At 37.5% G+C, this 27553-nt stretch overlaps 1 protein-coding gene across 2 annotated transcripts in view; it reads right to left on the bottom strand.

Annotated features, from left to right (window-relative positions):
- Positions 1-7361: 7361 nt before the first annotated feature.
- The window catches only part of LOC139939282 (advillin-like), a 58106-nt gene continuing 37914 nt past the window's right edge, over positions 7362-27553 (bottom strand). Inside the window, exons 14-24 of one of the 2 annotated variants that reach the window (XM_071935033.1) lie at positions 27068-27178; positions 26603-26686; positions 25915-25973; positions 25219-25318; positions 24362-24499; positions 24166-24231; positions 22932-23057; positions 19857-19922; positions 16128-16157; positions 13717-13824; positions 7362-11457 (exon numbers count right to left, since the gene is read on the bottom strand). In XM_071935033.1, the coding sequence (XP_071791134.1) occupies positions 11344-11457; positions 13717-13824; positions 16128-16157; positions 19857-19922; positions 22932-23057; positions 24166-24231; positions 24362-24499; positions 25219-25318; positions 25915-25973; positions 26603-26686; positions 27068-27178 (1002 nt within the window). In that variant the 3' untranslated portion in view covers positions 7362-11343. The remainder of the gene's footprint in view (positions 11458-13716; positions 13825-16127; positions 16158-19856; positions 19923-22931; positions 23058-24165; positions 24232-24361; positions 24500-25218; positions 25319-25914; positions 25974-26602; positions 26687-27067; positions 27179-27553) is intronic. The other variant, XM_071935034.1, reaches the window with a different exon arrangement.

Below are 27553 nucleotides of genomic sequence, written 5' to 3'. Positions count from 1 at the left end.
TTTGACTTTGATCGTTTGAACGTGTAATCACACGCGATGTTTTTACAAATCCAAAACTTATGATTGATTTGAAACAAATTTATGAAAAATTGTAGTACTTCGAATGCAAGTGAAACCAATACATTCCTGAGTATGCTGTTCTGTTTTTTGTGCTTGTTACAAAAATTCACAAAATTTTTCAAGTTCAGCCGACATGTTGGAATCTTGTTTCTCTGATCAGCGCATCATCATCTGGGTTGAAGTCTTCGTTATTCTGATGGTACAGGACTCAATCGGTGACGGAGTGGAAGCGTCCTTTTACACTTCAACCAAAATTCAAACTTGAAACTTTACTCCAAGAACTTAGCGACGTGTTTGCCCGAACAGGGGGAGACGTCCGATGGTACACTTGATACAGATTCATCAAACATTTTAACGGGCAACAGAATCCTTTCCGACTTTTGTTTTGGACTTTGAAAAAAAAAATCTTTAGTTTGTTTTTGGCTTCGGACTTTGAAAAAAACAATCTTTTTAGTTTGTCAATCATGTAAAGCAGGACTTTAGTAAAACAGACTATCAATGAAACATTAACTTGATTTAACTTAATAAAATGCTTTCCTACCATTAATACTTAGATCATTAAGTCGCTTCACTTTCTAGATAGTAGTTGGCCACACCGACCGGCACACACGTTTGCGCAACTCTGCTGCTTCTACAGTTCAGTGGTGCTTAAAAAAAATCAAAATAATCCCTTAAAAAATGCCTTTTTTATATAGACTAAGTCAGCCAAAAATATTTCTCGTGCCGTTGTACGGTTCGAAATTAACTGCGTAAAAACTTTGGCCCTACCCCCCCTATTATTAAAATCTTGATCAACCAAGTGCACCCCCTATAGGGGTGCAGAAGAGACTGTATCCCATAGTAATGTACACCAACAATGTAATAAAATAGAAATTTGCACATGACACTTATACAAGGCGTCAAATTCAAATTACCATTAGATTATATAGCTAGGTACATCAAAATGGAATGCAGCCCCTTGTTAAAGGTATCGTCTTATAGCTTGTTGTGACTTTAAATAACAATAAAATGGATTCCCATTGTGGACTTAGTCATTTTTTGACCAAATCACTAGCCATTGTTTGTACTTTGTCATTTTTTGAGCAGAAACTCATAGTCAATGTTTGTACTTAGTCTTTTTTGGACTTAGTCATTTCTTGACAAAAACACTTAGTAATTATTGACTTTCTGTGTCCTATTGTGGACTTAGTCATTTTTTGACCAAAAAACTATCCATTGTTTGTACTTAGTAATTTTTTTGAGCAGAAACCTATAGTCGATGTTTGTACTTAGTCTTTTTTGGACTTAGTCATTTTTGACTCCCTGTGTCCCTTTGTGGACTTCAAAAACTTTCCAAGATTGAGATTATAAAGTCACAGAACAAGCTATAAGATGCGGCCTTTTCAGAAGATACAACATTGGTAGTGACGCTATTGTGAATTGAACTTATAAGTTTAATGCGGGAATTTAGTGAACATGCATTACCTTCAATTTTGGTAAGCATGCAAGTAAACATTCATCTAAATGTCCGCTTGATGTAAAAACTGATGGAGTTAAACAATAAATAAAGAAATTTGTTTTGAAAACGCTGCAAGTTTGAGATAAAGTTTTTTGTGTCAAAATTTGTGCACTCTATATGCAGTATATATATGAATACCAATGTTGTACCTTCTTTATAAGTAAGAAATGCAACCTGTAAACCATAAAGGAGTCAAATTTAATTAGATTTGTTTGAAAAGAAACAAAAAACGCTTTGATTCTGTAAATATTCTGAGTTCTTGTAAGATGAAGAAAAAGCACACACAAAATATTTTGCAAGTTTGCAGAAACCAAATAGTTAATTCATGAGACTAGTTTTTTTTGTTAGCAATGTGGACTCCTTTTGGATAAAACAGGTTACATTTCTTCCTTGGTTGATCATTTATATTTCTTAGCTATGGTTGTAATTTGCCAGCTGATATTTTGGGGGTTTAAGTTGAATTTTGAAACTACACATTTTCAATACTTTTAATAAAAACAAGTATGAATTGAAGGCTGTATTTGATTTTACAAACACAATTTTTGAATTGTGGCACTTGACAAGTGCATTAAAAAAGAGAAGACATTTTGAAAAAATTTCAATGAGGTTTTCAAAAAGAAATTAAACATCAACTGGCATATTTCCAACCATCAATTTAAGCAACTCAAAATGAAAAGTAAGGAAGCAATAGGAGTGCCAAAGCACCCACAAAAACAAAATTTGTTTTAATTAAAACATAAAGGAAACATAAAATACAGCATAGTCATAATCAAGTTCTTGAGGTTGGGGTGGGTGGGGGAAATGTCTAACAGTGTGGATGCACTAATTGAGTGTTATTGTTTTCTTTCTTTGGAAGACATTTAAAGGTTGTTCAAATAAAGTCTTGAAAATTCAAATAAACAATCTAGTCTGGTTTGCTTATTATTTTCTGATGGATCCTAATATTTTGACAATTATTGGTTCTATGAATAGCTTATAACTTTGATGCCTTCTTGGTGTTGATGAATTAATTAAAAATAACTTTTAGAAAATAATTAAGGTTGGGGATACTTTTGGTAATTATCAAACAACAGTCTCCTCACTTGGTGTGCCTCAATAAATGCATAAATACGAACCAATGGAAGTTTTGGCTCAAATGGTCATCAAAGTTGAAAACAAATTATGAAAGAAAACCCAATATTCCATGCATGAAATTGTGTGCTTTCAGATGCATGAGAAAGGCTTTATGCCTGAAGCCTTCCTCAGATTCAAATTTTTGGGTGTGAAAAAGAATTACCACTTTCCCTAAAACTACATTTTAGTTCAAAGGGTGTTTTTCCAGCAACATTTTTGTAGCATGACCAGTGCTCTAATGTTTTCATGGTAATTAATTTTTGGAGTAACTACCATTCAGATAAACTGTACTGCTATTTAATAGAATGCTTTATTATTAAGCTAATTTTTTTTCTCTCAAAATCCTTGAGGGCTGACCTAAATGAAAGTTGTTAATAGAAATTTAACTGATTCTTCGGAGGCCCCACAAAAAAAAAGTCATAAATAATGTGGGTCTTAGGAGAAAAAAAAGTATGATAGAAATTTTGGCAAATGTGTTGGTATAAATTATTCTGGCCCTACAGCTAGTAATAATAGAAAATGATACATTTTGGTTGCCTTACAGAATGGTTGAGGCTTTGTACCTCAGTGACTGCTGTTGTGGCTGGAAAGACTGCTAAGATGCAGGGAGAGGCAGCATACACTTGATGAAAGGGAAACATCAGATTCCACGAACTATGAAATAGAAAGCATAAGGCATTGGGAAAATTACTTCAGGACAGCATGTTCAGGGGCCTTTAAATTGTCTCCACATAAACATGACATGTACATGCCCAGGTTGGACTCCTCCGATGCAGGCAACGCGACGGAGTCCAGGGTATAAAGGTCCCATACCAATGCGAACAAATTTACAGTGGCACCGACTGATGACGTCCTACCAGGGCTAGACATGTACAGTACTTCATGTCGTCAAATCTAATTCCCAACACACAAGAAAACAATTAAAGGAAAAATATGTGCGCCCTGTGATTTTACTCCGAGTCTTACCACTTGCATTGAAGGAATTGAAGAAACAAAAAACGTATAGTGCAACGCGTTAGAATTCATCATCAGCAAAATCGATGTCGCGGGGTAAATGTTTCAACAACAATATTTTCCTCACTTGTATTGAGCGAGAATTCAGTGGTTGAATAAATTGTAACACTATCTACGTTTCTTCGATTTGTCTTGGGTTATATCATTAGCTGACAATAATAAATTTGACTGTATGTATTGCCAAGACAATCTCGTCTAAGAAACCCCCTCAAATTTCCTATTTTGCATCAACACATGAATCACTTACCTGGTTTAGAAGATTCTATGAACATCCGTGCAGTTATCATCGTGGAAGTTGTTGAATTTTGATGTCGGTTTGCGATGTAAAATGTCGCAGAAAATCTGCTTTTTCACCACACACGTGGAGCTGAACACACCATGTCCGTGCTCAAAAAAGAAAATGGCCGCGGGAGTAAAGGGGTACACAAACCTCGTTCTCAGGGGTGATCGATCTCGCCCATAGAGTAGAGCTATATAGCTCTATGATCTCGCCGCTCCATTTTCCCCCAGCATGCCTTGCTCGATGTGCATGCGCTTGACGTAGTACGAACGGCATCCTTTTATTTGGCCGAAATTTGAAAGAATCTTAGGGGGTGAGGCCAGCACTTATCTCAACTTTTGCCTATTTTGTTGTTAAGGTGCGAACTTGTGCTCTTCATGATGCAGTAGGCTTTTCTGAAGCCTTTTTGTATTGAACAGAAGCCAATAATAATATTTGAAGCAATTATTAGGAAGTTGTGATTTTTCATTTTTACTTGAAAGTTGGGGCGAAACTTAAAAAACTATAAGGGGTAAGGTCCAGCATTTTTATCATATAGAGCCGTATGATTTTTTTTAGCGAAAAGTTCACAAGGCTAGCCTTATGATTTTTTTTTTCCAAAAGCGAAAAGTTCATAAAGCTATAGCCTTGTGATTTTTTTCGAGCGAAAAGTTCACAAGGCTTATGATTTACAAGGCTTGTGAACTTGTCAAATTTTGCTTGAAAAGGTTTGCAAGGCTATAAGGCCATGTGATCTTGTCAAATTTTGCTTGAAAAAGGCTATAATAGCCTTCGCATTTTAGAGCAAAATTAGACAATTAATACACACAAGGCTGCAGATTGTACATTTTTATAGCAAAAGTTTGATAAATACACAAGATCTTGTGCATTTTAGAGCAAAAGGGATAAACACACACGGCTATATAATAACATTTCAACGGGAAAAATTAGAGAAATACAAATTAAAATCAAAACCAAAACCATTTAAAGACAGTGGACACTATTGGTAATTGTCAAAGACTAGTCTTCACAGTTGGTGTATCTCAACATACGCATAAAATAACAAACCTGTGAAAATTTGAGCTCAATCGGTCGTCAAATTTGCGAGATAATAATGAAAGAAGAAAAAGTGTGCTTTCTGATGCTTGATTTCGAGACCTCAAATTCTAAACTTGAGGTCTCGAAATCAAATTCGTGGAAAATAACTTCTTTCACGAAAACTACGTCACTTCAGAGGGAGCTGTTTCTCACAATGTTTTATACCATCAACCTCTCCCCATTACTCGTAATCAAGTAAGGTTTTATGATGATAATTCTTTTGAGTAATTACCAATAGTGTCCACTGTCTTTAAGTAAATTCAAAAGTTTACACACAAAAAAGGTTAATTTTAATTTTACAGATCTAAACTATATTAAAAGATCACTTTGTTGTTGTTGCAATGTTCACAAATTGCTTGAGGTGAAACATTAAGACATTAAAGTTTGGTATGCATGGGTATTTAAATATAGGTCTTAAACATTAAGACATTAAAGTTTGGTAAGCATGGGTATATAAATATAGGTCTTAAATACATTTACCACTTTTATGGTCCAGTAACCCATCCTTTCATACTAAACATCCTTTGTCCTCGCCACTTCACTCCTATTGGGTTCATAGCCACCAATATTGTTTCTGAAATAGACTCCTTTGTGAAGATTAAAAAAGGGTAACGGTTAGAGGGTTTGTTTTTCGTTTTTCCTTTTGAAGATTAAAAAAGGGTAACGGGTAAAGGGTTTGTTTTTCGTTTTTCCTTTTGAAGATTATAAAAAAAAAGGTAATGGGTAAAGGGTTTATTTTTCCCTTTTTCCTTTTTGAAGATTAAAAAAGGGTAACGGGTAAAGGGTTTGTTTTTCGTTTTTTCCTTTTGAAGATTACAAAAGGGTAATTGGTAAAGGGTTTATTTTCCCTTTTTCCTTTTTGACGATTAAAAAAGGTAGCGGGTAGAGGGTTTGTTTCTCGTTTTTCCTTTTGAAGATTAAAAAAGGGTAATTGGTAAAAGGTTTATTTTCCCTTTTTCCTTTTTGACGATTAAAAAAGGTAGCGGGTAGAGGGTTTGTTTCTCGTTTTTCCTTTTGAAGATTAAAAAAAGGGTAATGGGTAAAAGTTTCTTTCCTCTAATTTCCTTTGTGAAGATTAAAAAAGGGTAACGGTTAGAGGGTTTGTTTTTCGTTTTTCCTTTTTGAAGATTAAAAAAGGGTAACGGGAAAAGGGTTTGTTTTTCGTTTTTCCTTTTGAAGATTATAAAAAAGGTAATGGGTAAAGGGTTTATTTTTCCCTTTTTCCTTTTTGAAGATTAAAAAAGGGTTACGGGTTGAGGGTTTGTTTTTTCGTTTTTCCTTTTGAAGATTACAAAAAAGGTAATGGGTAAAGGGTTTATTTTTCCATTTTTCCTTTTTGAAGATTAAAAAAGGGTAACGGGTAAAGGATTTGTTTCTCGTTTTTCCTTTTGAAGATTAAAAAAACAAAAACGGTAAAGGGTAAAGTTTTTTTTTCCCCTTTTCCGTTTTGAATATAAAAAAAAAACATATTGTAGTTTATGACATATTCGACATTTAATAAAAACGTGACCCCATGACCCTGCCGTCCGGTCCAAAACAGAAACTTTAACTGTAATTTAACTTGTCATCAAGTCATAATTTGTGTGCCATATAGCTTATGCCACATTTAGCAATTTTGAAAACGTGCCCCATTTCTGACCTTCCTTCCGGTCCAAACAGGAAGTTCATATTTAAAAAATGTCAACTTCTGAACCGAACCAGGTGGGGTTGGGGCACGAATAAGGGTCCTAAGTTAGAACGAAGGTAAAGGTTAGGGTCAGGTTTAAAATAAGTTTTCGATTCAGTCAGAATGTTGATCAGGTTTAGGTTTTTGGGAACACTTAAAGTCAAATAAGGGCCAGTCAAAGGTGAATGGTCTTACAACGAGTCGGAAAACTTGAGAGGAAAAGCTTTGTATTTGACTTAAAGACACTGGACACTATTGGTTATTGTCAAAGAAAGATCAGTTTCCTCACCAGTGTATCTCAGCATACGCATAAAACAACAAACCAGTGACAATTTGAGCTCAATTGGTCGTCGAAGTTGCGAGATAATAATGAAAGAACAATCTAATTCTGATGAGGTCTCGAAATCAAGTTCGTGAAAAATTACTTCTTTCTCGAAAACTACGTTACTTCAGAGGGAGCCATTTCCCACAATGTTTTATACTATCAATCCTCTCCACATTACTCGTTACCAAGTAAAGGTTCTATGGTTATAATTTTGAGTCATTACCAATAGTGTCCAGTGTCTTTAAAGACAAGAACATAATGTCTAGTTTTTAGTTTCCAAGCAAAAAACCCAAAATAATGAATCTGAGATTGTCAATACAATAATGCATACTCTTATAGTTTGTTTATTTCAAGGAACTTTTCCATGGCATGGCATAACTAACTTTATATCTATACGGCATTGCAGAACCAAAACACATGCAGTAATAATCTCTCTCAAACAAACGAGAAGAGTTAAAGATACAATACATGGGGGGGGGGAACAAGCAGCCAAATCTTAGCTTAAGTCAGGTAGCTCTTTTTCTCTACTATATTTTGGATTCAATGAAAATACATTTTCCGGTTATAAGTTGTGTATTCTGTAGATCCTGCTAACTTATGTCACTTTTCTATAGCATCGCCATGTGGAGTTGCGTTTCATAGCACAGTCTATCGTGTATACATTTATATTGTTATGTGTAAATACTCCAGCATGGCTGTGATGAAATAGTGACGCCATCTCAGAAAGGTCTAAATTCTGGGGATGAAATAAGTGTCCTGCACAATTTTAAGAATTTGTGGCCAGAATTTTGAGTTGAAAAACTGGATTGTCACAAAGACATAAACCAATTACAATTTCATGAAAATGGCTTTTGAGAGATTATCAGATTATATTTTCTGGAGAACCTCATGTAATAGGATGTTTTATTAGTAGATGATAATAAACTATGGATTTGAAAAATATTTGATAGCAGCACAGAAATATGTTATTTGAGTGCACAATTATACTCCACTCACAAATATTTTGGTTTCAATGTCTACCTTTTTCTATTACCATCACCATGTAACATCTCTGCTCAAATACCCCAATAGGGCTTTATAGGCCTAGCAAGTATTAAAGTATCTATCTATTAACATTTCACCAAATATACAAACCAAAACAAAACTAATTCGAGATTTTCCAAAATAAAAACTTGTTGATACTAAACAGCAAACATTTAACTAAAACGGAATAATCTAAAAAACAGACTTTAACTGTAATAAAGATGCCAAACGTCACCACAATTCAAACAAAAAGAAAGTTTTTGAAAAAAGGCAATTTCATAAAATACAACTAGTTCATTTAAATGTTCCAGATGATTATGTTTCTTTTAAGTATAAATCTCACAGCATTTTCACATGTACATTTTTTCCTGAACCGTTGGTATAAAACATATCAGCATTCCTTGATAGAAAAAAAGGCATTTGATTTATTACTGACTCCATACATCCTTGATTTGATTCAACGTACCTTCCAATTGTATGATACAAGGCATTTCATTTTAAGCAGTTTCGAGAAAGCTCAAAATTTTTATGATAAAAAAAAATTAAGTATCCCATCTCAAGATGATTATGTACAGTAATCCATCCCTCAACCAACGATCAAAATGTAGGTCATAAATATATCGGCACAAACATGTGAAAATTATTGGCTAAAATACTCGCGTACAAAGAGTTGGATTGGATAAACAATTTTAGAAGCTTCGCATGATTTCAAACAAGACTTTCTGTCTCGGGAAAATTCCTGTTAGTAAAGATTTGTTTGTCTAAGATGGAAATCTTGTTTTCGTCGATTAAAAATTTATCAAAACTTAATTCATAAAATCTATCTCTAAAAGCTTTACTCTGAATAATCACGTGAATATTATATTGCTATACTTTTTCTTTCTGCTATAATACACATTTCATTCTCTAATTGCATTTTAAAAATATAATTCCTTCGACATGAAGAATGAACTTCAAACACTCACTCCAAATAGTATTATCCTTCAAACAGCATTCACATTTGCGTATATTGGGTGCGTTCGTTCAGCTTCCCTGGGTCGACCCCGGTCTGCCCCCGGTTCGTTCGATTAGCTTTGGCGTCATTCCAAGGGCTCACCGCACCCGGGTCAGCCCCCAGTGCCCTGCTTGTGGAGTGGGTCACTTGGGGGTGACCCGAGGTGCATGGCTTCACCACGACAGGGCGAGCATGATCATTCGATTAGCTCTCATCAGGGGTTCACCGGAGTCGACCCAGGGAAGCTAATCGAACGCACCAATAACAAAAGACAATTCTGCATTTATCATAGTGGATTAAAACACCACTCTTATATCAAGACTTTCTGTGTTTGTTAATGGACTCTATACAAAGGCACTCTATTAAACAAAAACATGTTATGATGACATTTGAGAGTTAGCGCTGTTTTGTTGTTATCCAACACTAGCTTTTCATGAAAGCTTCAAATTCACCGAGATTGAAATATGTCCCTGTAAATACACACACACACACACACACGCACACACTAGGGAAAATCAAACGAGGAAGAAAGGGATAAAAAAAAGGTTTTGAAAGAATCTTCATTTTGTGAAATAAGAAGCAGCGGACATGAGAAGCACATCCTACCCAATTTCAAAGAGCTGCTTAAGCACATGAAGTACATCTGTAGCTATAAGCACAACAAAACTATGCTTACCAGTAAGGTAACCAGTTAAACTACCATGTCACATGTATGTGACTGGTATCACAAACCTACCACAAACTTCAGTACAGCAATAAGCAAATGATGTTGCGCACCCCTGCTCATATTTGCTTAGCAGAAAACTGTTAAGCAATATGTTTTGCTTAAGCAGCCCTCTAAAATTGGGCCCTGATTAGGAATTGGGTAAAGAGCTTTGGAATGGAGTAACAAGAAAGACAGTGGGGGTGAATATTTGAAAGACAGCAGAGCCAAGGCACGGTGGCCACTTTTTTAGTCCGCTTCTCTTTTCATTCTTTGAAAGCATTCGTGCTCCAAAAGATGACTAGTTCTCATAAAAAATAACAAAATGACAACAATGGATTCTAAGATGTCACTGACTTTAACTACTGGTTGTGGAGACTACTCTCTGTCAAATGCTCAACACAACATACCACTTGACCCCACATAACAAAAAGACATCCTCAGAAAAACACACATTCATTCATATAATAAAATCAAACTCACTAATAATGCTACTTTAAAAACAAATTGACAAGAAAAAAAGTCTGTTAACCTTCCAAACCAGGAGTGCGCGCTGTCTGCAATTGCATTTAGAAATTTTTTTCTAGCAAGCTCCATTCTTGAAATGGAAAATCCAACATGATTTTGAGAGGAACAGTCAATGGGCTAATCTCGGTTAAAACTAGATCAACTTTGAGAAAGTTTGAGTGCGTACATTTTGTTCCACCTTAGTGACGTACTCACTTTAACAACTTGTTTGGCAGTCTATACAGCCATCGGTACAGTATTCGACACTTCCATTGCTTTCCGCGGTGTTCATTACTTCCATTGCTTTCTGCCATTTTGTTGTAGCGTCACTGATTCCCTTCTGTGCCTTATGTCGGTTAGCAAGAAACGAGGCTACCGAGACAGAGGAAGAAACCATAGTCCTGAGGCTGATTCCAAATCAACCTTTAGTAAAACGACCTCTTGGAGGTTATATGTCAAAGAGTGACCGCCGCAAAGGTCAAAGGGTAAGAAAAATAGGTTTGCCAGACAACTTATTAAAAAAAAACAGAATTATATATTCATGTGCTTATGTGAGTTATCCGAGTTTGTTCTAATATTTCAACATCACCATCTTCACACTATCTTTCTGCTCGCATTAGGTAAATTAAAAAACTTAAAATCTACATACAAAATATTTACCGCAGCAAACAAAACAACGACTTTCTATCGTGTAAATTTAAAATGTATTAATTTTATGTAGTTATTGAGTTCTGAATGATATTGAAAAATAAGATCATCAGCATTGATTGTTTTAAAAACCAAGGTAATAATCAAGTAACCGCTACTACAGAATCCTGAGTACTTCTAAAAAGCTCAAATCTATTCCTTTTTGTGGCATGCAAGGTTAGCATCCGGCTGTTAAAACTCTAGCTTAAAAATTCAACTCAATTGCCTTGAATAATTAACAACACTACATTTTTAGATTCTCTTTCCCGCATGCAGGGGCTCTTTGAAATATTATTTTCTTGGTTTTTTTACGCCGTACACGTAAAGTAGTCAAATTACAAGCCATAATTGTGTGTCCGTTTTAAATGTGAAGACCCCAAAAAACAAAAAACCATCTCAGAATAACTTGTTGGCTTTTCGCAAGTTGTTTCTCTTCCAGCCAGGTAACTTGATGTACGCCTCAAATTTCATCTTGAAGACCTTCTCAAAGTCGGCAGCGGACAGATAATACTGCATTTGCAAAAAACAAAGATGGAAAGGAAAAATATGAAATTTTGTTGATGTTAAAGGCAGTGGACACTATTGGTAATTACTCAAATAACTTATTAGCATAAAACCTTTCTTGGGGAGGAGTAATGGGGAGAGGTTGATGGTATAAAACATTGTGAGAAACGGCTCCCTCTGAAGTGCCATAGTTTTCGAGAAAGAAGTAATTTTCCACAAATTTGATTTCAAGACCTCAGGTTTAGAACTTGAGGTCTCGAAATCAAGCATCTAAATGCACACAACTTCGAGTGACAAGGGCGTTTTGTTCTTTCATTATTATCTCGCAAGTTCGATGACCGATTGAGCTCAAATTTTCACAGATTTGTTATTTTATGCATATGTTGAGATACACCAACTGTGAAGGCTAGTCTTTGACAATTACCAATAGTGTCCATTGTCTTTAAATTTGTTTCTACTGGTTTTCAAAAGGGATTTGAGGCATTGCATGGTGAGGTTTGGGGTAACACCACTACCTTTTTTTAAAGGCGAAAATGGAATTTTGCTCGACAAAAAACATTCTTTGGTTCTATAGTTTGATTCTTTGACTATGTAGGACTACATGTACTGTAGATTAATCAAGAATTCCTAAGGGGGCTGAGACATAAACCAGCAGTTCCATCCAGGACTGCAGAATTTAGTTTGTAGTTGTCTCAATATTTCTAATATCATTCTATTGATCCATTTCACCTGACGTCATCATCAGAAAAATCTTGAATGCGCCATACTGGTGGGCAATTTTACTGTGCGATTTCATATATAACTCTATGCATAGAGTATGCTGTGCGTTATGCAGTGAAGCGCGCATTTAATACACGTAAACCTAACTGCCAACCAACATGGTGAGCGTGGCATCAGTCGCCGCGTGTGACGCGCGTGCAAGGGGTCAATACTATCATGGAGGCAGCATGACCCCAGCGGCGCATTGGACATCCGTTAGTTCCAAACCTTATACTCTTCAACTTTGTAGGGAAAACTACATGCACATAGATAAAATTGTGTAAGCTTAAAGCTGATTTGCAAGAAACGACATTGCGTGGTTGATCAATACCAAAGAAAAATAAATGTGCAATTGCGTTAGAAGATGTTTTCTTCAAGGGAAATATATTTTGCTGTGTACATAAATGTATTGCCGATGTTTCAATTGTTTTGGTTGGTTAGTTCAACTTATAGATGGCCGTTGATAACGCGAGAGGTTGCCAATTACTTGAAGAAAAGGAGTGAGAGGATTTTAATAGATGTAAAAATTGCATCAGGGATAAAGAAAAATATTTGGTTTTACCCTAACACTGATGTTTATAAAGCACTGTATACTCAGTACTTTCCCCCGAGGTCTGTGAAAAAAAAAAATCCACGGGCCCATTACTCGGGTAGGATTCAAACCCATGACCTTTGCAATACTAAAGCAGTGTCTTACCAACTAGACCACCGAGATTGCACGGTAGCTAGAGGCAGTTTGAATCCTTTGTTTTGTGAGAGTACAGAATATAGAGGGTCTGGGGGGGGGGTACACACATGTAGTAGAAAGATCTAGAGATTAGTATGAAGGTGGCAGGTACAGTTTATAAAGGAGGGAGTGTGAAGAGGTGGGGTAGGGTTGGTGGAAAACAGGTAAAGGAGGGTAGCAGCTGGTAAATGGGGGTGTGGAACGGGAAGTTTGGGCGTTTCTGAGAGGAGTGAATCAAAGATGATGATTATTGGGGGTATGCGATAGGAACTACAGGCTGGGCGAATAGTTTTGTTGAGAGGTGAGGTAATGACTAGGGGGCAGCCGGGTAGAATCTGTTATATACCTCATGGATAGAATCCTCTAATCTGATTGGTTAAATGTGGAGTGGTGGAAATAGCTATGCCCCCTTTTTCTATCAAGAAGACGTCATAGTGACTATGCCCGCGGCATAGTCAAATTGACTATGCCCGCTCTAAAAATAACGCAACTATGATATGTATAATGTACGACTAGCGTTCCGTGTCACGGCGCGACCTTTCTTCGCTGACAACCTTTCAATGCATAGTCAGAGTGTTGTTGATTAGAAGAATCTTTATTCGGAATCGGTGTATGAAAGAAATATTGACTGCTTAATAATCGGGGAACAGTTAAACTTGAAGGCCGTCAGTGATGTAAAACCATGGCTATGCCCTCAGCTTCGCTTCAACTTGGGCCTATAATTTTAACTGTGCCCCTCATAGTAGTCATTTTTTCCATACTATCAGTGGTTATATTACCTCCTTCTTGCTATGGTCAATATCATCAGGCAGGTCGGCTGATTGGAGTTTCTCCAAGGAGTATTTGGGAAGTTCGTTGAAGTTCTCTCCTTCATCCTTCTTGGGGACCTTAAGAAACAAACGACAGAGATGCCACATCAAAATACAATTAGCATGAAATATGACTTAAATAGTCAGGTGAGTGTAAACCAAACAGGAAGTTCAAGTCACCAAGATTAAAAGATGTGCTTCTTTGTCATACTTGAGCCTTCTTAAAGGCAGTTGACACTATTGGTAATTGTCAAAGACCAGTCTTCTCACTTGGTGTATCTCAACATATGCATAAAACAACAAGCTAAATTGGTCGTCAAAGTTGCGAGAAAATAATAGAAAGAAAAAACACCTTGTCACACGAAGTTGTGTGCTTTCAGATGTTTGACTTCGAACACTCAAATTATAAATCTGAGTTCTCAAAATCAAATTCTCGAAAAATTACTTCTTTCTCAAAAACTGTGTTGCTTCAGAGGGAGCCGTTTCTCAAAATGTTTTATACTATCAACAGCTCCCCATTACTCAATACCAAGTCAGGTTTTACGCTGATAATTATTTTGAGTAATTACCAATAGTGTCCACTGCCTTTAAGTCTCAGTACAGTGTATAAATAATTGCAGTTTGACTTGTTAAGTATTGTGCCTCCATACGCAATCACCGTTTGTTAAATATAGCAATAAATGTTCATATCAGGGACATGACAGGCACTGTGAAAATAAACACAGGGCAGTCTGTTCTCGCCAGTTTAGTCAACCAGCTCTTATCAGTCTGCTCAAAGTATTATTACTCAAAGGTGAAACAAACGGCATCGATTTTCATTGACCATAAAGTACCCTGCTTTGGAAAGCATCAGCGACCTAATTTGCATATTGATCATAGGCCTTTGTTACAATGGAAGAAAAATTTCATAATTTTTTTCTAGAAGAAGCCAGATTTCAAGCTGATTAGACTGAATTCAACCTGTATGAATAATTTTAGTCATACAACTGATAATCTGTGGAGGAAAAGTTTTGAGTTTGTTGGATTTCCCCCTGTTCTGTAACTTTCCCCCGTTTTAACTTTCCCCCTTCTGTAACTTAACCACATTCTGTAAGTAACTTTACCACATTCTGTAACTTTCATCCATTCTGTAACTCTTCCCATTCTTTACACTCTACACCTTGCAGTAATTTTCCACAATTCTGTATCTTTTCCCCAATTCTGTAACTTTCCCCCCGTTCTGTTAGTTTCCCCCGTTCTGTAACTTTCTCCCGTTCTGTAACTTTCTCCCATTCTGTAACTTTCCCACATTCTGTAACTCTCCCCCTTTCTGTAACTTTCCCACATTCTGTAATTCTGTTACTCTTCCCTTTTCTGTAAATTTCCCCCATTCTGAAACTTTCCCCCATTCTATAATTTCCCCACATTTTGTAACTTTCCCCCTCTCTAACTTTACCCCTTTCTGCAATTTTCCCCCATTCTGTAAATCTCCCCCATTCTGTAACTCTCCCCATTCTGTAACTGTCCCCTGGTGTGTTACTCTCCCCATGCTGTTACTTTCCACCATTCTGCAATTGTCCCCCGTTCTGTAACTTTTCCTGAATCTGTGACTCTTCCCCGTTCTGTAACTTCCCCATTCTGTGACTCTTCCTCGTTCTGCATGTTCTGTAACTCTTACATTCTGTAATTCTTCCCAATTACTGAACTTCCCCCATTCTTTAACTTTCTCCCATGTATAACCTTTCCCTGTTCTGTATCTCTCCCCTTTCTGTATCTTTCCCCGCTCAATAAATCTTCCCAACCTTCTGGATCTTCAGGTATCTCACAATAACAAACAGTAACAATTACAACCAGATATATACAATCAACGACAAAAATAATTATGTTGACATATAAATCAATCACTACAAAAACCAAATCCACATACATACACAAATAAGTTAACAGCACAAAATCAGGGTAAATGCAGTAACTAACAATACATAATACATGATTTAAGTATTGCTTACCACAAAAAAATTGTAAAATTGATATGTCATTTGGGATATTAACCAGTTATTGTAAAAATTGTGTTTCTTTAAAGTTATATTTGTCTGTGAATACTTGCAAGTTTGACTTCATGCAATCCTGTATTATGTTTTAATGATGTTCTAACAGTTCTTGTATTAAATGATATGACTATGGGCGGTAATTTTGTGGTTTAAAATATATCAAATTTAGCATTATTCTGATCCAAAGATACTAGAAATTTACAGAGTGGATTACAGTGAACATGCAAAGAAGTGAGGAAAAAAAATGTAAAAAACAAACTTAATTTTTCCTACGGACAATACAAATTGTTCTTTGTTTTGAAATATGAATCAATTCATGCTTTGTCATATGTGGTAACCATAGCAACCTACCTGATCCATTCTCATTGTGATCGGAGTCAACTGCAGGATTAGAGTTAACAAACACAAACAAACAAATGCAGAACAAAAAAAAGGGTTAAAAGGTCAAGACGTCAGATTTGGGGGCAACTCGGAGAACTAGTGCAAGCAGAGAGATTTGTAGGCAGAGTGGGGAGGAGTGCACGACGTAACAAAGATACTGGGGGTTGAGTGGGAGGACATTTTCAAAGTACAAGAGGGGTCGAATTCAGTTTTGTTTCATAACCATTTTCCATTAGACAGTCCTCAAGACAGAGGAAAAAATAAATTTCAATCTCTAACCTTGCGTTAAAAAGGTTGAAATGCCATTGTATACTTGATACTCTGGGTTTTTTTTAACCAGATGAATAATCTTGAAGTTGCATCAAGTTTGTTTAATGTTTCAGAATTTGGCCTGTGCACAAAAAATAAGAAATAACTACAAAATCTCTGCATTCAGGTACTGTTTTATAAAGATAAATCTTCCACCACAATCAATTGATTTTTCCATTTTAATCATGAATGTTAAATGACATTAGCTATGAGACTAAAACATTGTCACTATGATGTCCACTTTGATTTTTCTCTCGTTCTAGTAAGTGTGTCTTAGAGTAACACTGACTCTGATGAAATGATGGTTGCTATTAGGGCAAAGGTGCAAGACGCTTCTCGTTTTCCTTTCACGCACAGCGCGGTCAACTCACCAACAGCACCACATCGACCGCCCCACACATCGGCTACCTGACTTAGCCCACTCACCGCCCCGCGAGGCAGTGAGTGGGCTAAGTCAGGTGAGTGTGTGGGGCGGTACATGCAGGTGCTGTCGGTGAGTTGACCACGCTGTGCGTGAAAGGAAAACGAGAAACTTCTTGCACCAAGACTACCAAGGGAGTTGAAGTTGGGATTGGGATACAGTACACAAGAGGGATACGTTTCTACAAACACAACAATGGACATTACACCACAAACACTACATGAAAGTGATCTCAGGAATGGTTGATTGATAACATGGCTACTGTCTGCCTATGGTCTGCCAACTGGGAAATCTAAACATAATGTAGACACAGTGCATGCACACACGTCACCTAAAACGGGCACTGCAAATGGTTACATGAGGAAATCCGACTCCAAAAATGCCGCAACCAAGATTGATTGTAATTTGTTTTTACTTGCACCGATATGTATTTTAATACCTTAATGGCACTGTGGACACTATTGGTAATTACTCAAAATAATTATTAGCATAAAACCTTACGTGATAACGAGTAATGGGGAGTGGTTGGTTGTATAAAATATTGTAAGAAATGGCTCCCTCTGAAGTGGAGTAGTTTTTGAAAATGAAGATGTTTTCCACGAGACCTTATATTTAGATTTTGAGGTCTCAACATCAAGCATCTGAAAGCACACAACTTCGTGTGACAAGGGTGTTTTTTCTTTTATTATTATCTCGCAACTTTGATGACCGATTGAGCTCAAATTTTCACAGGTTTGTTATTTCATGCATACATGTATGTTGAGATACAGCAAGTGAGTAGACTGGTCTTTGACAATTACCAATAGTGTCCAGTGTCTTTAAAAGGTTACTCTGCATGAAATGAGCTGAAGGAGTGAAGTTCAGAAACCAATGTTGTGCCAGCCTTATGGCAATATCCTCGCACAATAAATGGAAGTGGGAGTGAAGTTAGCCCCCTTTCGGTTGCAGTAGTACAAACGAATACCGGAAATCTGATGTTTACCAAGCCAATAGACCTTATGCATTGATGTCATCCAGCCGCCATCTTAGAGGAAAAACGGTGACGAAACAATCGAGACGCACGGATTTGTACGCGCGGCGCACAGTATTGGCCAATGAACAACCTCCTTTTGACCTCTAGGTGAGGGCGCCCTACTGAAATGACGTCATGTGCATAAGGTCTATGAGTGGCGAGGAATGGGAGATGAGGATTAAGAAGTTATACAAATCCAGTAAGAGCAAGGTTGTGCACAGACTGTATGCACCATGTTAGTCGAGCATCTGCATCTTTGAATGGATTGAGGAATGGTGTCTTGTTGTTATGATGAACGATTACTTTATGTTGCCATGGTAACATGTTCAAACCTTCCTACCTTTACCTGATGCAATATGGGTGCTTTCTAGGTGGAAAACATGTTGTGTATCTTACATGAAGCATGCTTAAATGTGTGCGAATACCATTGGTAAAATTAAAATTACATAACCTTTTATTCTCCAACATGTAATTATGTTTTTACACGTTTTGAAGATGAACTTTAGTAATGTACACTACCAGTAAAAGCAAAGTATCCATTCTCAAATGGACCAATGACTGGTCATGATTCTCAAATGGACCAATGACTGGTCATGATTCTCAAATGGACCAACAACTGGTCATGATTCTTCAATGGACCAACAACTGGTCATGATTCTTCAATGGACCAATGACTGGTCATGATTCTCAAATGGATCAATGACTGGTCATGATTCTCAAATGGATCAATGACTGGTCATGATTCTCAAATGGATCAATGACTGGTCATGATTCTCAAATGGATCAATGACTGGTCATGATTCTCAAATGGATCAATGACTGGTCATGATTCTTCAATGGACCAATGACTGGTCATGATTCTTCAATGGACCAATGACTGGTCATGATTCTTCAATGGACCAATGACTGGTCATGATTCTCAAATGGATCTATGACTGGTCAGGTTTCTTCAATGGACCAATGACTGGTCTTGATTCTAAAATGGATCAATGACTGGTCACGATAATCCATGTGAGAATGTTAACACATTCTAATGGGTGATTCTGAGTTAATAGTATACTAAACGTATACGTTACCTTAAAGGTCATGAAGTTACATGATACATGTACTCACATTACCATGGTTGGGTTCAGAATGATGATACGTAACCACTACTTTAATCTAAAACATGAAACTCTCTGTGACTTCTTGTAATATTAAATGAACCAATCCATGAAGCACCGTACCTTAATGCTTTGACCAGTCACACGAGCAAATGCGCATTCAAAGTCCAACAAGCTCAAAGAAGCGTGTTAAAATGCCAAAGCGCAAACAGCTGCTTTTGCAGGCAACCTCTGCTTCAATGCATCTTAATGAGCTTTGCATGGTGTGGAGAAATAAGGAGAAACTATAAATAAATAGTAAACTTGCAGGTACAACCATTTGTGAATCTCTTAGGGTGAGTGTTGTCTCTGAAAAGAGCCGGTTTGGTCTCTGAAAAGAGCCGGTTTGAACAGTATACTCTAATCGTCTCCTGAACACTGTTTGAAACGTCGAGACCAAACCTTTTTACGTGTATTTATAGTTTTTCCTGATCTTTGGTTGGTTTGTACAGCTGGAAGGTACGGGCAACATGGTAGTCCATACACATGGTTGCCACAGAAAACTAACACTACACATCTAGGCCTTCAACTTCATTCTTGACGGGCACAGAATTATCTTAAGTGCAGAATTCCTTTCCTTAGAGGGAAGGGATTGGGCATTTCAAGAAGCATCAAGGCAACGACCAGCTGGGATTGGGGTAACTGTCCTAACTTCCTCCTGGGTATCAGGCAGTCAAACCAGGCAGTGTTTGGTGATTAAAGATAGGGTCATAGAATGGTTTTTGTTAGGAAAGTGAACGTTGCCCTGTCAAGAATGAAGCTCCAGGCGTTTGAATGAAACTATGTGTGACTTGACAACAAATTTCCTGACTTACCGTGATCGCTATCTTCTCGTTCTCTTTCTTGGCTTGCGACTTCATGTCCTCAAGATTAGGGAGGTCCTGTCCAAATATAAAGAGTTTGTTTAGTTCAACTTCCGGGACAGATTGGGGGATGTCAAATAAACCATCTTCAAAAATGCATCCATGCATGTTGTTGCCAAGCATCATTGAACTGTCAAGCTCAATGTTCAGTAATTTGCCCACATTTGCTTCCCTTTATGCAACTTTCTTGTATTACATAATTTTTTCCCAAAATGTTGATGCCTCTGAAGAAGGTCCGGTTTGGATCAAAAGATAATGCCATCTACCCTACTCATTTCATATATTTTTTTCAAAATATGTTTTCCATACACTGATGTGTTTTCCTTATCCTCAATGCAATTTTTACATCCATCCACTGCTTTTTTGTTGTTGCTTAACTTCCATTTTTGTCTTAAAGTTTAAGGTGCAATCTTTTCTCCTCTTAAGGTGACTTCCTCTCCTGCTGCTTCCCAGGTTGTATCCTAAACTTGGATGTGACCCCTGGCTATATCGCAGTAACAGCTTGAATGGCTTCTGACTGGCAACCCCAAGCAAAGGTATTGACAAAATAGATAGCTGATTTTTTAGTAGAGCCCTGGCACGTTAGTCCAAAGGTCACAGGTTCAAACCCTGCTCTGGTATATTTGTCTTTGTTAAACCCCAAACAAATTCAAAACCAAAATATGATCAATGCATTTCCAATATGCAACTTTGAAGAAACAAGCTCTGATTTCAATGCACGTTTTAAAGGCCTTTAAACAAATTAATTCCATCATAATTCATCGTTTGAAAAAGAACCATGCCATGTAAAAGTTTGTAATTAATAAATCAGCTGAAGACTGACTCACTCTTTTATATTTTTCAATTTTTGTTGACACTCAAGTAAGGCCTGGCTCTTGATGCCCTACATATGAGAAAAATGCTTGTGCTACCACAACATTACATGCATGTATGGTCGCAATGAAATTCAGATGTTTTGGATATGTTCCTTGTTCCACCGGTGACGTCACATCATGAGCAAGGCGACAGACCCGTTATTGTTGGTTCCCAAAGACCATAATTTCTAAATTAAATAATTATTTTAAATAAAGGAGTACGGCTTGGTTATGCTCTGTCGCTTTCCCCCTTACAGATAATTTGGCTACAAGATTTCTCGAATCAAATCCATTGGGGCAGACTTCATGTTGGGTCAGGTTAATTTGTTAATTTTCACATGCAGACGAACACAAATCAGAAATCATAAAAAGAATGTCGTTGAGTTCCGATCAAAAACATAAACGTAGATATTCCTTGAGATGCAACTTGCTATGTATACAAGAAGTAAGTTGTTGGTCTTACAGGTAAACGCTCCGTGTTCTTCATAGCATTGTATTTAGCATCTAGCTCCTTGAGAATGGGAAAGTACCCCGTTACTTATCTTAATAGTGTATATTTATAATGAACATTCAGGGGTCGAAATTAAGTGCATTTTCATGGTAGTCAGCAGGGCTAGTAACCAAGAACTTTTAGGAGCTCTGATTCATTAATTATTGTTTGTGATGATGGTTTTTGCATTATTTCTCACTAGCCCGTCAGGCTATCAAAATCAAACTAGAAACATGAATAGCCAGGCTGTAAATTTGGTAGTCCTGGCAAGCGGGCTAGTGGCAATTTCGACCCCTGACATTTACAGTGTTTGTCACAAATGACACTCCTCGCACTTGAAAATAAAACTACATAATCTTCACATGGTGTTATCAACGTTGGGTTTTAAAGGCAGTGGACACTATTGGTAGTTACTCAAAATAATTATCAGCATAAAACCTTACTTCGTAGTGAGTAATGGGGAGTTTTTGATAGTATAAAACATTTGAGAAACAGCTCCCTCTGAAGTAACAAAGTTTTTAACGAAAAAAGTAATTTTCCACAAATTTGATATCGAGACCTCAGAATAAGAGTTTGAGGTCTCGAAATTAACCATCTAAAAGCACACAATATCGCGTGGCAATGGTGGTTTTCTTTCTTTATTATTATCTCCCAACTTCGACGACCAACTGAGCTCAAATTTTCACAGGTTTGTTATTTTATGCATATGTTGAGATACACCAGCTGTGAAGGCTAGTCTTTGACAATTACCAAAAGTGTCGGGTGTCTTTAAGCATAGATTATGCTCTTTTTTAAAGTTTTTTTTTTTTTTTTTTTTAATCACCTGGGTTGACAAACGACTCACGAAATCTAAAAGCGTGCATGACTCAGAAATGGCTACTTTTATGAAAGTTTAATGATGAAGACAAAGGGGTGAGAGGTAATTATCAAACATGCTAAAACATTTCGCGTTGGTAAACATGATTGTAAGCATCTGTATAAAAAAAACAGTCATTGGAACAAAATTGTTTGCAATTAGTTTGAAAATAGCTGATGTAGCATTTATCTCATTGTTACATTTTTATATCAATTGTCAATGGCTATGTCAATTATGAACAATTTCAGTTTGTCGAATAGAAGATCTGCAAAGAGTTCTTAAACATTTATCTGTTGTTTACTGGGTGTCTTTGTATAAATAAAAAAAAAACGAACTTCATAATCAGGTTAAATTTGCAATAGCACCACGCGTAAACCTCTTTTGAGGCGCTCGTTGTCAACCACCGGTTCATTTTAGAACTAACGCTACAAAAAAGAGACTTACACATAGTGCTAAAGCAAAATAAGTAAGCTTTGTAGACTAAAGGCTCGGTCACACAGGCCCCGATAACGAGAACGAAAATGATACGATAAAAATGCACGCCCTCGATTGGTTGAATGAGCGTTGGCGTATTCTGCGTGGAGCAATTCAACCAATCGTGAGCGTGCATTTTTAGCGTTATTATTTCGTTATCGTTATCGGGGCCTGTGTGACCGGGCCTTTATCCTAAACAATGATGTTTTGCTGACAGATCCTGTATAACACCTTTAACCTGTAAGTAAGATTTTCGTGAGGTGTATATTTTCAGTGGTCATTTTGTTGGAGGGGTTATCAAAGCAGTGGCTAAAATCTGAGGGGGGTCATTTATTGTTATCATTAGGATTTACCTTGAAATAGTTTGGATTCCATGCGTGGAAGTGACCGGTGAAGTGCAGCGGCTCGTTCCCTTCCATGATCTTGATCAAAGATAGGGAATCGATGTCTCTGCCACTCGGATCAGACAAAATGTACTCCTGTAAACCAAGAAACAATTTACGTTGACTCTAACATCAAATGGTAAGACACAGTAATTTCCATATAGGATTTGAGGCATAGTCATTTTTACCTGTTAGAAAGCATTCTTTCGGTTTTTGGGGTAAAAATCCAAAAATTATTCTTTATCCCTGATGCTTATCAAGAGATTTAAACTCGACTCTCGTCACACTGGCCAGTAGCCAATAGCCAACAGCCAACCGCCAGTAGCCAATAGCCAATAGTCTATAGCCAGCAGCCAATAGCCAATAGCCAATAGCCAATATCCAAAAGCCAACATCCAGTAGCCAATAGCCGATAGGCAATAGCCTGCAGCCAGTAGCCAATAGCCAATAGCCAACAGCCAGTAGCCAATAGCCAACAAACATTAGCTAATAGCCATACATAGCCCTAGCCATTGATTTTGATGCAGCTTTCTGTGTTATCCCTTATAACAGTGGTCGGCTAGCCAACACCTGAGGACCAACCAAAGTTTCTTCAAAGTGGTACAGCTGGCTAACTTACATGTAGTGTTGAAAAGTGTCCTTATTTAGTGCACTGATCATGGACCAATGGAAAAACTAAAGGACTAGTGAAATGTCAACCAAACTGGGCCCAATGTCATGGCTCTGCTTACCGTAAGCACAGAATCGGAGCTTACGGAAGCAGGGAATTAGTCAGTGTGAAAAAAAGGGAATTTCACGGGTTAGCTGCGAATTTTGGATTCTGCGCGTGCGTACCTCGCGTTACTAGGCATTCTACGCTTACAAGGCTAGCACAGAAATTTGGCGCTTGCACATAAGCGGGGAATCATCATCGTAAGCGCAAAATTTGGGGGTAAACAGAGCCATGAAATTGGGCCCTGGTCCTGCTGGCTAACTACTGAAAAAAATCCTGGCAAAACATTAGTCTTTCTGATGGATGTTTGCTACTATGTATAGGAGTGCACTGTGTGGTTTGGGTGTATACCAACGGACTTACCTAAACTCAAAATGGCTGATGTCTTTATTCCCATTTATGAAAAAACCAAAAACCCAACCCATGAGAAGGTTCCAATAAAATGGAGCTGGTTTAGTCTTTTAAGTGTATACAGGGTACCAGACTACCTACCTGTGCAATCTTAATGGCTTCTTTTCTCTCTGTGGCGTTAGCTCCTGATCCAATCCAAACAAACACCTATTCAAAGAAGCGAAATCACTTGATTAACTCCAACATTTTGAAAGTAGTGATGTGAAGTGGCTAATAATTCGTCTGTATATAAAACAAATGAAGGGAATGATGATATGAAGTATTTAGTTGATCTTACCGTGTGGTAGGCATCCAGCAACATGACGTCATCTTGAACCATGTCTTCCTGGGAGAAGTCGTTGATCTCCTCAACAATGAAGTTACCCTTGGCATTTGAACACTGGAAGAGGCGGGGTGGAAAATCGGGCTCCTCGACCTGTCATGAGGCACAAAGAAACATAGTCAAACAATTGGCTAACGATGTGTGTTAGCATTGTATACTCCGAACTTTCCAGAGTTCTCTGAACAAAATCACAGGTCTATTACGAGAGTGGGAATCGAACCCATGACTTTTGCAATTCTAGAGCAGTGTCTTATGTATATTAGTAGTCAAATGCATGCACTATTAGTAACTAAATGCATGCACTCGACCTTGATCCTATTTGTTTATAATTTTTAACAGTTATTCTATTTCAGATGTGAATGCATTTTTTAAATGTGTTAAATTATCTTTTAGGTTTGTGACTGTAACTTCATTTAACCAATCAACTGGTTGCAATCACTACTTTTTATCACACCGATAATCAACGACAATATATATTTATAATCAGGGGTCAGTTTCATAAAGATAGTCCTAGTTTAGGACTAATCCTAGGAGGTATACAAAACTTATGGTTAGTCCCAAGTACTCGTCCTAACTCAAGATAAGACTAGTCTTAATTTTTTTCCCTGGGGGTGGGGGGGGGGGGGGGCAAGTAGATGGCACAGTTTACTTGCTTGATGGGTAAACTCGCGCAAGGTCCAATAAATTTGGGTGGTAGTTTGAAATACTTTTTCGACACTAAGACTGTGGCTCTTCCTTTTGCTTCCAAAAGACTGTGGCTCTTCCTTTTGCTTCCAAAAGCGTGTAAGTCAGAGCTGAAGACAAAGTAATACCTCCATTGTTTTGCTGGTTGCGTATGGTGCCTTGCCTCCTAAGGCACCCCAGAAGCTTGTTGGTTCTTGACTCTCGGGCACCATGGTGTAATCAGCACTTCTGAAATGTAAAGCAAAAAATACAGCTGGTGAGATAAAACTCTTACTTCTCTCTCTTCAGTTCAGTGTCGCAAATTGGACTGCGGTGGTCATCACAAGTTCATGCAAAAAATCTTGATCTGCTTTTGGTCTCGCTGCAGCTGTCATTCCCTGTTTAATCCACTTCTTTATGTCGTGCGTCCATGATGTTGCTGGATGAAATCTCCATCTATTTCCCTCTTCTCATGTAACCCTGACTACCACCAAGTTAACTGAATAACATTTTAAAACTAGACAGTCGATAATTTCTGATAGATACATGTAGAGTAACTTGTTATACAAAAGTTACTGCAGACTTCGACACAATAAGGTACTCTTCAAGAAGACAATCTCATCGCACCTGGGAGTCAGATCATTTTCTGTTGCAGCACAACATCTTTGGAACCAGCTACAAGTACCCCATTCACATGAAATTATCAAATTGTAGAGATTCAAATAAGACACATTCTGACCACCAACCATTATACTCAAACCAAAAGTAAGGGCTAAAAACCTTAAGAAAGGGTTGTTGAAACAGAAAGAAACAAAAATGACTGAAACATAGTGAGTTAGACTTACCTTCCAGCTAATGTCTTGGCCACAGTCTTAGCGAGTTCTCTCTCATCACCACTGCCTCCCTGTGTCACAAGTGAAGATAGTCAGACAAAAGACAACATTAGGGTGAGGCAAATAACCAAAGGGTGTGGCAAGTAACCAGGGTGTGGTCGTACTTTTTTGAAAAAAATCATCGAAGCTGGTGGGTGTCCACTTTGTGTTAGTTTGACTGAATTTACCAGCCCTCTAAATCATAGGGAGAACTATGTGAAGTTGCATGGCATGACATGGCATGGCATGGGGTGGTATCCACCTTGTAGGGCCTTATCTAAACACTATTCATAGCGACCCGAACAAAGATATTGACAAAATAGAGATATTTTTTTCCCTCACAGCATTGGCGCTACCAGCTCAAATTTGTGTCAGTGTGGCAGCCCACAAACCATCAGTCATATCATTTATGACTGCCCCGACTTATACTAAAGGACTAGCAGGGACTAATACATGTAGACCTTGACAAGGATACCACCAAGTGGCTTGAAGTCACTAAACTACCAATTTGAAGTGATTCAATTTTCACCTTACTCCAGAGATCAAACGAAAGAAGATTGTCTCCTCTCCCGAGTTATTGCCTCGGTGCATTGAAACAATTGAGAAAATACGCTTTATAAAATGCTTGTAATATTATTAATATTAGTTTTTGTATCCTTACCTTACCACACCATAAGTAGGTCTCCTTAGGCATCTTGAGAACAAACACATCGTTGGAGTTGAGAGAGCTTGCTCTCGCTGGAACCTACGAAGAAGAAAAAGGAAAGAACTCAGTCTAATCGTTGCATTTGGGATGAACACAAAATTGTTCTCCAGTGACTGCTTTACTTCTTTCCAAAAAATAATAGAGGCTCAAGGCGATTTTGAAAGGCGAAATCTGGAAAAATGCTGAAAAATGATGTGCATACTTTACAATGGGGTGTGATAACCTTTCCAATCCCTGGGCTAAGCCAGCAAAAGAAGAAAAAGACCCCAAAACAAACATTTAACTCTTACAGCGCAAAGCCAAATCTAGTCACCCCAACAACTCAAGACTAAACAGTTACAGTAACAGTGCAAGGTCTGTATGTAAGCATGATAAGGAAGGTAAATTGATTCAAAGTAGGTGGAATCTACATTGACTCACCTCTACAGCCTTTGTGTTCAGCTCATTGGTTCCTCTGACTTGGTACAAACGAGCTGTAGACTCGGCCTTGTCTTCTTCTTGCCGATTCTTGAAGCCGCTGGCCCTGCCTCCCTGAGATGCAAAAAGAGGCAAAGAATTTCATTAAAATATGAATGGACACAACCTGTAAGGAATTTCCCATATACAAGATTGGAAAAATCTAAAAAGCTTATCCTTACTTTCTCTTGAAACAAAGACAAAGAGGTTGAACATCTATTGGCTAGTCTCGATGATTTTTACATCGCATTAAATTCAAAAATTAAGAAAATGTTTACGACTTATTTTGCACTAAAATGCAATCTTGACAATCAACATTTTTAAAAGAGTTTGTAAAATCGACCTTTGAACCCAAGCCCTCCACTTTGTAAGAGTTTGCTTTCACGCTTGAGTGGACAAACAATGTGGGCACCAGCAGTTGTTTTAGAATTTGAGAAAGTAGAATTAGCT

This window comes from Asterias amurensis, chromosome 7 (genome assembly GCF_032118995.1).
Source record: "Asterias amurensis chromosome 7, ASM3211899v1".
NCBI lineage: Eukaryota > Metazoa > Echinodermata > Asteroidea > Forcipulatida > Asteriidae > Asterias > Asterias amurensis.
The sequence above is the reverse complement of the archived record's forward strand: the minus strand, read 5'-3'. Positions and strand labels throughout refer to the sequence as shown.